This window comes from Chionomys nivalis, chromosome 6 (assembly GCF_950005125.1).
Source record: "Chionomys nivalis chromosome 6, mChiNiv1.1, whole genome shotgun sequence".
NCBI lineage: Eukaryota > Metazoa > Chordata > Mammalia > Rodentia > Cricetidae > Chionomys > Chionomys nivalis.
In genome coordinates this window covers 17,205,788-17,220,524 of record NC_080091.1, presented here as the reverse complement: position 1 = coordinate 17,220,524, position 14,737 = coordinate 17,205,788, and the positions used below count along the sequence as shown (strand labels likewise).

General features: G+C 41.2%; 1 protein-coding gene across 1 annotated transcript in view; it reads right to left on the bottom strand.

The window, feature by feature from the left end:
• Window positions 1-14,737, bottom strand: part of Vrk2 (VRK serine/threonine kinase 2) — a 103,878-nt gene that overhangs the window by 2,570 nt on the left and 86,571 nt on the right. Inside the window, exons 11-12 of the mRNA XM_057772366.1 lie at window positions 12,093-12,259; window positions 6,349-6,492 (exon numbers count right to left, since the gene is read on the bottom strand). Of these exons, the coding sequence (XP_057628349.1) occupies window positions 6,349-6,492; window positions 12,093-12,259 (311 nt within the window). The remainder of the gene's footprint in view (window positions 1-6,348; window positions 6,493-12,092; window positions 12,260-14,737) is intronic.

Below are 14,737 nucleotides of genomic sequence, written 5' to 3'. Positions count from 1 at the left end.
CAACTTCTTGCTATTAAGCTGATGAAGTGGATACAAAACAATAAAATTAGACAAAAGTCTATAGAGCCAACACTTTAAAAACATTTCAAACTAACAAGGAATACATGAGGGAAGAAAATGACCTAGACTTCAGAAAGTCTGCAATTTAAGATTATGAAGACCAGAGCAGAAGAAAAAATATAAATTGAAGTCCTGCCATGATCAAGTTAAGTGAATAAACCCATTTCCAGAGAGCAGAAGAGATGGTTTGGTGGGTAAGAGCATGTCCTGCTTTTGCAGAGGGCCCGAGTTTGGTTCCCAGTATCCACAGCCACCTGTAACTCCAGCTTCAGGAGATCCCGTGGCCACGGTAGGCATCCTGTACTAATGTGCACTTAACGCACATGCAGAAACACGCACACAGGAACATAATATTTTTAATGAAGAAAAAGTATCCACTGTGAGAACAGACTCCAAATACTTTAGAGGACTTAGAGGAAAAGTTAAACCTCATTAAAAAGAGTCTTAGCAGAGATATGAAAATATAATCCAATTCTGCTGAAAAATACAACATGGAAAATTCAAACAATTATTCACTAGGCTCAGTTGCTAAGTAGAAACTGATGACTTGAGAGTTACCCTGCCACCGGGACAAAGAAATGTCCAAATATCAAGAGTGACCTAAAAAATAGTGCCTCCGCTGCCCATAGAGCTATGCCAGTAATCTTCCATGCATGTGCTTGGAGCAGGAGCAGGAGGAAGGAGGGAAACAACTTGGATGAATTAAGGCTGCAAACTGTTCTAATCTGATGACAAAGTGAAGCCAGAGATAAAAGAAGCTCAACAAGTTCCATGATCAATAGCATGAAGATGACCATCCCTAGACTGCAGCAGGACAGATGCCCTCAGAGCATCTCAGGGACAGCTACAGCATCATTCACTACAGGCTCAGACATGACAAACCATGGGTTTGAGTAAAGCTTTAAGGAAACCCCAGGGTGACCCACCTGCCAAAGATGGCGTTAGCTTTCACACTTCTAGGATTCATGTCATCCAGCAGGTGATTCGATTGTATAGAAATATGTAGCCCAGGCTGGCCTTAAACTCATGGCCGCCATCCTGTGCCAGCCTCCTGGGTTCTGGGATTATAAGAGTGAGCCACCACCGCCTAGTCCGCTGTGGTTCCCCCAGTGTTTCAGTTTTTGAGCACTCATCAGAATTGGTTGTTGAGCCGGGCGGTGGTGGCGCACACCTTTAATCCCAGCACTCGGGAGGCAGAGGTAGGCGGATCTCTGTGAGTTCGAGACCAGCCTGGTCTACAAGAGCTAGTTCCAGGACAGGCTCCAAAACCATAGAGAAACCCTGTCTCGAAAAAACCAAAAAAAAAAAAAAAAAAAAAAAAAAAAAAAGAATTGGTTGTTGAATTGCTTACAACATCCCAGGCTTTCTCTAACACAGGGCTTCATAAATTTTTCAACTGTTGACCCTTTTTTATGTGAACCAATTTTTATGTGACTCCAGGTATACAAAAAAATCGGTATACAAGTGAGATGAGTACTTATCATAATTACATAATTTTAAAATCATTTGTATGCATAATTATACTATTTATTGATGCTGAAATCAGGTTATAAACCACTGTAATAGAAGTACTTGCTTTTTCTCACAAAAAGATATTAAACATAGATAAATAATCATTGAGCTGATTTTTGACAAAGCTCGGGTTGTAGAACACGTGAGTGGCAGTGTTTCCTCTGTTAGAGAGCTGTTGGATTTACTAACCACTCGCTAAAGTTAGTTCCTGTCTTTATACACTGCAAGACCACCATGACTAAAGCATATAGGAAAACTAGTACTTAGGATAAAAGTGAAATATTTAAATAATTTTAAAGGAAAGCTATAGTATATGTGTGTGTGTGTACATATATATATATATATATATATATATGTAGAAGTAGAAAGTTTTGTTGGGACAACAGAAATGGAGGGAAGTACCAAGGTGATGCACTGTGAGACCATGGTGGGCTGCCTGTCCTTTTTAAACTCCCACCAAAATCTCATTGTCCTGCTTATAAGGAAGTTAACAAGTTAGTCCTTAAACTTTGACAGAGATGGGGCAGTGAGGGAGCTGAGAGAGGGTGAACTGGGAGGGATAGTTAGCACCAAGGGTCATTTGAGGGATCATACAGAAACCTATTGCAGTGGAAGATTCCTAAAATAGATATGTATGTGTATGTATGGAAGCACTCTAAATTGGAATCATCAAATAACAGGGGAAACAAAGCCCCAACTATACATCTCTCACCACTAAATGAAACCTCCAGTACCAGGGGTGGGTGCCATCTAAGTGAGGTGTTGGCCAAAGAAATTCACAGATAACCTCCAAACAACATAGGCTATTGCCAAATCTACATATTGCTCTCCATGAACCGATGATAAGGCCCTACTGCTGACGACAACACCCACATATCTCACTGAACACAAAGAAGTCAAGCCGGTGCCTGACTAGAGCCTTCACCCAACTGACTGGTGTTCACGGTACTGGAAGGCACTCTGCACACTATCAGAAAGGGAAACACCAACCCAGCTACAATGGTGAGGTCTCCAATGGTGACCTGTTTGCATGATACCCTGGTGCAATTGTGGCATAAAATCTGTGGGAGTCACCAACCACTCTGACCAGATTTAAGTCACACCCCATGAGATGGAAACCATGCCTTACACTGCTTAGGTCGCCAAGAACCCGAGACAAGAAAACCAAATACTGTTCTGCTAAAAGAACTTAGCAGTAAAATGACTTCTAACTATTGCTCAGCCATCAATAGAGAAACTTCCTCCTGTAATAGATGAGAGCTAATAGAGACCCACAACTGGGCAATAGCAGGGTGAGAGACCTAGGAACACTCAGTTCTAAGTAGGATGTCTTCAACAAGTCCTTTTCCTCAGGGCTCAGGGAGCAATGTGGAAGAAAGGCAGAATGGTGGGGATGGAGGGTACCAAGGAAACAACAGGACTGATAAACATATGAACTCATGGAAACGGTAGCAGCATGCACAAGATCAAACCAGATGGGGTGCCGTCAGTGAGAGGGTAAGTGGATATGAGCCCCTCTTTAACCCAGAAGTGATTGCCAATTGATAAATGCTTTCAAAAAAAAAAAAAAAAAAAAAGAGTTTTCCCCCATGGAGTCTCACTGGGCATACAAACTACACTTAAGGCAGCTCTCTGTCCAGCTGTAGATGGCCAACACAAAATAAACACAATGACATTTTAGAGATGTTTTGTCTCATAATGTTTTGTTTGGGGCATTGGGTTTGTTTGTTTTGTTGTGTTTTTCCTTGTGAGTCTTTTGTTTATATATTATGGCTTCTGATTTTGTGTTTTTATGGATTTTGTGTGCGTGCATGCATGTTTGTGTCTACGTATATGTGTTTCTTCTGCTTTTCTGTGGTTTTCTTCTGTTCTGTTTCTTTCCTATTTTTAGTTTGCTATTTTGTTTTATAAAGAGAGAAAGAAGGTGTGGAGTTGGATGGGTGAGAGGCTGTGAGGGGATGAGGGAAAATGGTAAACAGAATATATTGTATAAGAGAATTTTATGTAAAAATATTGTAAAGAAGAACTCAATTATATTTAAAGGGCTGACCACTGAGAGTTTGACCATGCTCCAGTTATGACATGAGCAGCACAAATTGAACTTGGTGTAATTTTTTTCTTCTTTTTGGGGGAGGGCACAAGGATGAGAGAGTGGACCTAGGAGGAATTGAAAGTTAGTGTAATGAGGTGCATTTTATGCAATTCCCAAATAATACATGAAAATATTATGTTGAAATAAAAATAAATCTTATGGAGGGAGCAAGAATTAAACTGTTAAGCACTGCAGTTCATAAAGAAGACTGAAGGAGTTGCCCTCCTAGTTTTAGAATGTGCTGTAAAGCTGCAGAAATACGTGCAGTGTGGTACCGATGGGAAGAAAATAACCCAGGAGCAGTCCCCACCAACACACTTGGCTGTTTTTTTTAAAAAGCATCCAGAGGAGTTCAGTTAGGAAAAGAGAAACATTGCTTCAAGGAATGATGTTGCGATCCAGTAAGTATAAAGAGTGGACCTCAACTCCCACCTCTTGCTAAACACAGGACCTGAGAGCCAAAATGCAGGAACAATATGAATAGACAGAGGCTGGCCATATAACAGTTGAAAGATGACGAGGACCTTGTGTGTGGACTATGGAAAGGAGTTCCAGAGCTCACATGCAATTACTGAATCACAGCACATGGAAAGACCCTTCATAGAAGATATGTACATGACCAGTAACCACAATGCTACTGGCCATCATAGCTGTACTCAGAAGTTGATACTAACATACATGTAAACGTGGTTAGATGTAAAAGACTGCAACATAAAACGCTGGGGAGGAAGTGTAGGAATAACCAGAACATGTGCATGTATTGGAGGGAACATAAACAATACAACTACTTCCCATGCATATTCGCCAACATTTTTAACCTATTTATTTGTTGGGGTTAGGGCTATGCTCACATCAGGTTAGAGCTATGCTCACATCATGGCTCATGTGTTGAGGTTCCGAGGGAAGCTTGTGGGAATCAGCCCTTTCTTTACACCATGTGGATCTCTGGGGTCCATAGCAAGCTTCTCTACTTGCTAAACCATCTGGCCTGCCTATGTGCAAACATTTTATAATTGAACATCATTTGACCAATGACCTAGTAATTCCATGTCTCACAAGAAATGCAATATACACAGCAGACTTGGGGTAGAATGAACACAGTATTTTCTATAAATACATGAAACCAGAAGTGAGTCACGAATCAACTAGAAGGAAAATAGACACATGAGTTGTGCACTGACAAGGAATAATTGGTATATTCATGAATACAGAGAAATCTCAAAAGGTAATGAATGAAAGGGTGGACATAAAACATATGCTATTACTGCACGGTCATGGAATTTAAGAGGCAAACCTAACATAGACATGATTCTAAAGAACTCACTCTGTTGTCAAAAGACTGAGGAAAAGGAGCAAGGGCTGTTGGAGTGAGTGAGGACACCATATCACACATGCCACAGCACCACACATCCTACCGCACTGCACATACCATGGCACTGCACATACCACAGCACTGCAACATCACCTCACTGCACTCACTTCCCACTGCAACCAACATCCCACCCATCCAATTGCACCACACATACCACGGCGCTGCACATCCCACCGCACCGCAATCCCACCACACCGCACATCCCACCGCACAGCACTCACTTCCCACCGCAACAAACAACCCACTGCACCGCACATCCCACTACCAGACCAGCCAAAGCGAATGTATTTCTTGTCCTGAAACCTGGGCATCTACTTTTCATAGGACCTCCTTGCCTTACACGACAGAAGATTCCAGTACACACTAAAGACTTAGCATTTCTGATTTTGTCACCCTGCAGTATTTGTGTTTAACTTTACAAGTGGGACTGTAAAATATGCCCATCTGAAGTAGATTTCTGTATGGGAGTTTAAAATAAAGCCACAAATAATGCTATTTCATACTGAATAAATGTAAAAGGTTCCTCTGAGCACTAAGAGCAACACTGCTCTCTGGATAAACTTGTTTGCTGCTTGGATGGGAGATGCATAACACGCTACTTCTAATTTTTGCCTCAGCTGCCAAGAACTTCAGAGCCAAATTCAGTGCTCAGTTTAGTGATTAACATCCCAGCTGCCCCATATATCAATTTTTCTTGGGTGGAGGGTGAGAAAGGTGGGGGTATTAAATTATCCTGTTTCACACTGTGAACTGCTTCGAACTGTTGGAGAATGATGGTGCACAAATCAAATGAGACGCTGGCTATTCTGACATAATTAAACTTTACTTTTCCCTCCAGATAAATTTTGTATGCTTTGCTTTCCCATCCTAGGATGTCAGCTGAGGGAGGGCTTTTGCTGCTGTCTTCATGAGTCACTTGCAAAGGGCAAGTCACTCTCCAGCCAAAGGATTCCAAACACAGCCCCCTGACAGGCAGATACTACCCTGATGTTTAATGGTAAGGATTAGAGGCCGGGGATCATGTGAAGTGCAGCTTACGCAGGGGAAGGGCCCCTCACGGACTGTAGACAGTGGAAGAAATCCAGTGGGCTTCGTTCCATTCTTAGGGGAACAGAAGGAGTCAGAGCTATCTGCGTGTTTGTCTCTAGTCCTGTAGCAAATGCTGTAGGCTGCTTTGATTTTACCAGGTGGACAGGAGATTTTCTGTCCACATTGAACAAAATCACACAACGTTGGGCTCGGGAGCAGGGAGTTTGCATTCCCAGTGTTTATGCTAAGGTCACATCAATGAAACAGTTCCACCGACTCTCACCGGTGCTGCTGCTCTGCTCAGCACAGCGCGGGGCTGACGCTCTTCATGCCCCATTCTCTGCGGCGCACTTGTCCCACAAACTTTCTTTGGGAACTTCTCTGGAAAGTCATTGGCTGCTTTCGGGGTAACCTTTGGTGAATCCACCTGTTGGTATGGAGTAAGAAATGAAAACTGTGACATGTCTTTAAAACAAATTCAGTCACATCCCCCTTCTCTAAAAACCTAAGCTGGATAACACTGGACTTGACAAAGACACAAACAAACAAGAAGCAACAATGGCTAGCAGGGAAAAAAATGCAGTATCAAGTGAACTGCAGACCCTTCCTCGTCAATGGGACAAGACCAGTTAAAATCAGTGTCACTGTTACGCATGCTTTAAAAATCATCTCGACAGAAAGCTTGCTTACAGTGAAAATGGTATTTTTATGGAACATTGTCACATTTTCAAACTGCATGTGTATTCATTATTAACCTTTGCCGCGAGTGGAACTAGTGTATCGGTGTAGCTTAAATTCCTATTAATTAAGCTCTTATTTTCCTATTGTTGAAGAGAGGCTAATTAATGTGAAAGTATACAAGGAGCGTATGATGTTGCTTACACAGAGTGCAGGTAGTTTAACCTTTGAGCAAGAGGAGTTCACGTCACTGGCACCGTGTCCTCGGGCCAGAGGTTAACTTCATGACAAGCTTGCTGTCTCGCAGGCTTCTTTGTCACACTGTGGTGACATCTGGGAAAAGACTGACTCTCAATAACCTTGAAGTAGACACAGAAATAGAGGGCGGCTCCTATAACCCAGGTGGAAGACGGAAAGCCAGCAAAGGTCCTTGAGTGAAGTGTTTGTTCTGCAGCTCCGCGTTTACAGCAGCTCTGAGCGCCATCGCCTTTTCCCCCAGTTAAATGGAGAGAGCAGAAGACAGGAACAGCAGAAGGGGAAATAATGGAGTAGCCAGTGCCAAAATAGAGAATAAATTATGCTGGCTGGGCAAATAGAGTCTTAATTTGTAGTCTCTCAATTTCCAGTTTCTGTTGCCAAGTGTGTTCATTCCTTCTCTTTGCAATAGGCTGGTTGTCTGAAGGTGGGGCTGAGTTGTCACAACACCCTCCTTTACCAGCCTCCTCCCGGATCTCCAAATCCTAATGAAGAGGAAAACCACTGCCTTTCACTGACCTGCAAATTGGAAATGTTTAACAGTTTTTCCACCCGCCTTCTAAGTCCACTGGGAAAGTTGATGTTTCTAGAACCCGCCCTCCCTGACATCACCTTGGTAAGAAATGTGTACTTGTTACATACTACACTAATGTGAAGTATGGGTCCCCAAACTGGTCTCATCCCCTGGAACACTGGCATGGCAGTCACTGTGAGACGTGCTCTGGATTAGCAGAAGTTTTCCCTTCCATCCTTATTGAGATACAATCAGCAAATGAAGATTTAAGTTGTCTGCTGTGATGTTTTGACATCCTACATTGTGAAATACCACGATCAAGTCCATATATTTATCACATCTGTGTGTAGTGGGAATAATGCCTATTTTCTTAGTGGGTTACAAGCACACGCCATGACACATGCCGTCACTAAGTACAGCTGTCATGCTGTATACTGCATTCATCTTCTAACTGAAGGGTTTGTGTCTTTATTCGACATACCCCTGTTTTCCCCAACACCAAACCTTTGGTATCTACCATTCTACTCTCTCATGCCAGGTCGGGTTATATTCCACCTAGAGTTACAGCTATGCAGTGTCTGTCCTGGCCTCTTGGGCACATTTCACCTGGTATTAAGGAAAAGGGGGATTGCCTTCTTTTTTAAAGCTACATGACTCTCCTGACTCTGTCCATCGCTACTGCTTCTGTTCAGTCACTGCTGGGGAATTCTTTGCTACAGAGACTTCTACAACAATGAGACACACAGGTCTCGGCGACACCGTGTTATTTCTTCTGCCTGTGCCTTCAGAACTGGAGCTGTTCTTAGTTGAAATAATTGAGGACTTTTAATCTCCTATGTACTAAGCACTTAAGGTACCAGTTTTCCCTGAGAACCTCTGACATATCGAACAGGATTGGGCATAGCATATTCCATCCTGTCTCCAGCTCCCTGGAGAAGATGGTCCCTCAGGGTAAAGTCGGTGGTCCGAGGCTAAGGCTGCAAGGCCATGGGTGCTTTTACCTAATATACAATATGGTTTCCTCCTTATGGAAGAGTTATATTTTTACACAAATTTATAATACTAAGCGAAAGATGGAATATATAAATCCTTAATTTTGAATAGAGTAATATGTTCATATTTACAAAGATATGAAAATAAATACAAAAAACACTCCTGGCATCTCAGAGTATAGGGATACTACCCAAATATGCATCATTTTCCAAAAAAACCTCACAACTCCAATGAGATAATATTTTACTTCATTTTCCAGTGTAACCTCATACTGTTCTATAAAACTGGAACACTTTGCACTCCTAAACACTGATAACGAAGAAGTCTTCTAACCAGGGATGTGTGTTCCATTGCTCTCATATAGAAAACACACAGGCAGACAAGTTCATAGAATTACTTTAAGAACTAAAGGTTCTCCACGAAGATTTGTATTCCAGCAACACACATTCCCCTTTGATTTGCTGGACTTTAGGGGCAGACTGAGAAAGCAACCACATTTTATGGTGTGCAATGAAGGAAACTCAAAGTTCTGCTCTGAGCCCCAGCTTATCCTGCTTTGAAATGGGCAACTCATCTGAATTCCTGCTTCTGAAGGAAGAGGCATGGAGAAGGGGCAGGGGCTGCATGGTGGGGTTCTCCCACTCACTTCACACTCTGAGTACTCTGAGTCACAGCTGACCTCAGCAAGCACAGCCAAGATGCGGGTTCATTCACTCAATTTGAAAAAGTAAATCACAGCGGGTGACCCAGGATATCGCTGGATAGTAGCATGCCTGTTAAACAGACTTTAAGCCAAACATAACACAAAACAATATCAAACAAAACAAATGAGCAAACTCAAATGCTTCAGTGGGTGGCATAAGCAGCTGGCAGGTCATCTAGAGAATGAACCTTGGAAACAGTCTAGTGACAGCCGCCACCTCCAGAGCTGTTGGATGCTCTTGCAAATAAAGGATTTGCTTTTCAGGAGACAAACATACAAAACACCAACCAAACAAACAACAAACAAAAAACCCCACACAACAGCATCTCTGCTAGACTGACAAAATTTCATTTCCGGTTTAGCTCCGGAAGAAATTGCCCAGTTTACTGCAAGCAGTTCACCATACCCAAACAACTATTAATAAAAGATCTCTTCACTTGGAGAAGCACGTTGTGAGTTCATATGGACGGGTACCACTTTCTAAGTCAAAAGCATTTTGTTAATGCTAAATTCTAAAAATTTCATTTGCAGATGAAATAATAAGCTGAAAATTTTAATATATATATCTTCCTTCCCTTGGAATAATAAATGGTAAAAAGAGCTAATTTGCATAGGCCTGCTTTTTCAGGTACAATGACTTATTGTTAAATACCTCTCTATAAAAAAGTAGAAGTAATGATAATTCATTCACTACTCTATCACTAGCTGCAGTATCCCACATGCCTAGTGACAAGGAGTGACTGAGGAGACCCTGGCACTTGAAAGAGAAAATGTGTAGCCACCAGGTTGACTCAACTAATTCTGTTAGGGAACCATCAGCTGCAGAGACCGTCCTGTGTGCATCGCTCAGCGGAACTGGGGACAGGATGGTAATGTCTGCATAGTTTCAACATTTTTAGGTCATTTTGAGAGCATTAATAAAATCCTGCAAACTGTAGAAATAAAAATTAAGATGAAATTTACCCACAGATAGTAAAACTATATTTTTGACATATTTAAATATATATGTGCATGTGAAATAGTAGAGAAATAAAATCATTAATTAAATGTTGATATGCTATGAAATATGTCTTACTAGCTACAGATCCAGACTGATCACACTGCTGGCAGGAATTAAGATGCTAAAGTTGCATGTTATTTTTAAATAGTGTTACTTATAATTAAAGTGCTCTAATCAAAGGGAATAAAATATTTTTCATGAAAGCTCATTGGAAAATGTTCCACACTGTATTATTCTCTGCCTAAGAAATTGGTTTCACAACAAATGCTCTTTGATTTTGTTTGTAGAGGATAATAATTAGAATGTTATATCAAAAGATACAGTATTGTTTGTAAATGACTTATATTTCAGTGAAGCTGATGAAATTGAAAACTACAAAAAAAAAGGTGTGAATCTTAAACTACTAGAGATCAAGTGCTGACCATCACTGTGAGGGACACTGCCACGGAGACGGTTCTTTGTTCCCATCACTGGAAGGAGAACACTCTGTCAGGGAAATGGTTCTTTGTTTTGTTGGGAGAGTGATAAAAATACAAAAGTCAATAAAACTGTTAAAGAAGTCTCCGTAATTACCAAGATCAAAATCCAGTGGCTTTTCGTTAAACATGAACTTTTGTTCTGCCTTCTGCAATGTGTAAACAGTGCTGACAATTGGTCTGTGAGGCACTCGCTACAATAAAATGTAATTGTATCACAAGAGAAAGGTGACAATCAGGGGATCATGAAAAAATTACACATTCTCACTGGTAGTTAATTAGCCATGCAAACCCTCCTCAAACAGATATTCTCTTCTATTAGGAATGATTACTATGCAGGCCTACAGATGTCAATACCACAGTCATTCAAATACTTCTTTTCCTACTAATTGAAGGTTGTAAAGCTCTGGTGCCAAGGTTTTGCTTCCAAAGAGCTAATTTATGACTAGAAGGATATTTTATGTCTTCAGTTGCAGCAGCTACAAAATTCAGCAAATCAGAACCATCTGTGCACCGAGACTCGACTCACCATTCACCGAGCAGCCTATCAGTCACATTAGCCTGCATCCTGCATTCTTGGCTCCCGAGCCCTTGTGCGGATCCAAAGTTCAGAAGAAATATTAAAGTAAATGACATTCTAACCCTAACTTGTACCTTCACCAGACTGCCCTCCACATACATACATACATGGACTTATTTATTTATTATGGACTTATTTATTTAATATGGATAGCCTCACGTGAGGAAAAAGTCACTTCCTTGTCTGTGTAACAGTGCTGCTAATCACAGACGTAGGTTCCTACCATCCTCTTCTGAAAATCCTTTGGCTTTATAATTCTTTGCTTTAAGTATTAATTTTTTTAAGTCGATGTGAGGGCATCCATTCAAATAAACACAACAAAGGAGATAACAAATACAGTAACAACTAACAAATAATTATTTCTATAAGCTGAAATATCAACAGATGTATATCAAAAACTTCTAAGAGTATTAGGCAGCTCCATAATGAAACTGGAAGGCAAAGACACAGGGTAGGAGTCAGAGATCCAAGGGCAGGAGTCAGAGATCCACAGGACAGGGGTGAGAGATCCACAGGGCAGGAGTCAGAGATCCACAGGGCAGGAGTGAAGGAAAGCCTAGTAAAGCACAGAAGGGCTCTCACGAATCAAGGTGGAATGGCCTTCAGCTCTGCCCTAGCCACACACAAGGCCATCAGTGATAGCTTCATTCTTTATCAACACACAGCAGGCAGGCACAGATCCCATTCTAAGAGATAACGTGCCACAGGAACTTCCAGGTTTCTAGTGATGAGTTAACGTAGCGAGCCCGTCATTTTGGCTGAAACGTCTTCTTGGGAGCACATTCACAGCGTGCAATCACAAGAGCACAAGGATTATGCGATACTTACTTTTTGACAGGTCATAGGACGTACATGGACGCTATGTGCTTTAGTGCAAAATTCCAGTGGCCCTAAGTATACTCCATCCGGATTCAAAATTTTCTTGAGCTTCTGATAGTCTGGCTTTTCATCATAAGCTAAATTATGGACACACACCAAGAACTGGGCGAGTTCACCTGTGAAGTATCAAAGTTTTTATGTTACTCATATTTGGGAAGAATTATTAAAACTCTAATAATCCCAAAATTTATGTTACCTTTTCTTTCACACATACACACACACACACAAACACATACACACAGACACACACACAGACAAACCTGAATGATCTAAAAATAAACAAGTTAATAAAAAGCATTTAAAATGTTTTTTAAAAATTGAAAAAGATATTTACAAACGACTGACATGATTTGCTAAAACTGGGATCTACTGACAATCCTTCAGCATCTCCTCACTAGCATGTTTACAGGCGCTCATGTGCCAGGTGGAAGCGCCTGTGCGATGATAGTTGCTAACGTGGCTATATGAGGTGCAGCTACTAACTACTCAAAACACGGCAACTCAGTACACTTCAGACTTTTTTTTTCTGCATTAACGTTTAAACGTTCACTTAAAAACAAATGGCACTCACCATAAATCTGACTTCAAGGGAAAAGCACTGTAGGTTTCCCCTACAGCTTTCATGTTGCCATTATGAGAATATATTTAGAAATGACCATGGATTCCATATTTTTAGTGACGACCAGCTTTAACAAGGAGGAACCCTCCCGCCTGTCCTCTATCCCTCAGTATCGCAGTGCATCCCGCTATTCCCGATTTTAGGTCAGTAGGCTGAGGAGCTGGCTGTTTTCTCTCTAATGTAAAACTGTGTCAGCAGAGCTACATAGAAGCTCCTCACGGCAGCTTCTGTTTATTTTAGTGATAGGCTTTCAAACCAAGGCCTCACACAGGCTAAGAACTCGCTCTGACACTAAGCTATTTCCACCCATTAGTTTCTTAAAAGAAGCACAATTAATAAATATGAAGTGATAAAGAGTTGTGTTCAAATGCGTATGCTCTGTACTTTTGTTTCAGGAGGAGGGTCACACTAAAATTATCATATTTTCACTTGTTTAAACAATTTTTATATCTGCTTTTCCCCTTCAGAAATTTATTACTGACTCTCCCTACCTCATTCTCTCTCACTTGGGTGTTTAGGCTCCGTGGCAGGAAGGTCTGGGCAGCTTCATCAGCTGAGGGTAACTACCTAACACTTTCCCTTCCCTTGCATCGTCCCTCCATTCAAACAGACATATAGAGGCACTGGGTCTCACTCCCTAGACCAAAAACAAACAAACAAACAAATAAATATATCCAAATAGTAATAATCACATCCTTTCTTTCTCTTAAAACCAGACGACCTTGGTATGTGTATGTGTGTGTGATACATGTGAGTACACTCTCACAGGCACATGTGAGCATAGGTACCCACGTGCAAAGAGGTCAACAGATTCTCTAGCATTGGAGCTATAAGTGACTCTGAGCTCCCCAATGTTGATACTGGGAACTATACTCTGGTCCTCTGCAAGAGGAATAAACCTGCCTACTAGCTGAGCTATCTCTCCAGCCCCCAGAGTGACCATTCTATAGCACAATTAGAATTATTATCTAGGAATGAAGAGCTAACATAGTTCAGATCAGAACTCTTGGTTCTGCTATTGTTGTTTGTTTTCTTACATTCTAGCCATTAGGCAACTTACTCCCCCCGTTTCTTCTCTAATGCATGAGACATGTCAAGCTCTGTTTTATAACAGTTCACCAGATTGCTCGGAGTTAACCAGCTCCTCTGTTAAAACATAGTTTAACTGGTGATTTCTGGTGTCCCTTTGAGGCATCCAAATCCAGACATTAATGAAATACCCACACATTCTCTGCCATTTTCTGAGACATGTTCTATTGCTTTTTAGTCTTGCAATAACTGGTAAGCTGAGCTTAGTATAAACTACAAGTCTATTAATCAGAGGATCCCAAATAGAGAACAGGGCAGAGTTTGTAGGAAATGCATGCCTGTTATAAGACAAAGGAGAATTCCCGGCACACCACCAACTGTGAGCAGCTGTACAAAAGGCCTCATGGACCTGAGGTTAGGAAATGTGGCATCGGAGAGGCTCGGGAGGACAAAAAGGAAACAGGACCGTCCCCACTATGGATTTATTAACATAAGCCTGAGGTTCAGCGCATGGTGAGGGAGTGCTGGTATAAATGTTAGCCTTCCAAGATCTGGGCTTATTCCATGAAGTATAATGTTGGTTTCCTTGTGAATTTCCAGAGCTATTAGACAGAATGCATCAAGTATCACAGAACTGGTATAGTCCTGAATTACCTGCCTTTTGGGTTAGTGACATATAAGCATTGCCACTGACTATTTTACAACTTTATTCAAGACAATAAAGACGTCTGAAGGTACTACACTGAGCTGGATACACATGCTGTAAACTTCTGCACTGTTTTATATAAAAAAGGATAGGAATAAGAGTTTTGGTTTATTTTCAAGACTGCTTGCTCTACATTCTCCAGAGAAAATGCTGCTGTTAAACTCTGTGCTTTAAGAACAGAAACCTGTTTTTATTGAATAAATTCATTGGCAAGAAAACAAGGAATCAGGTGTGGCCCAT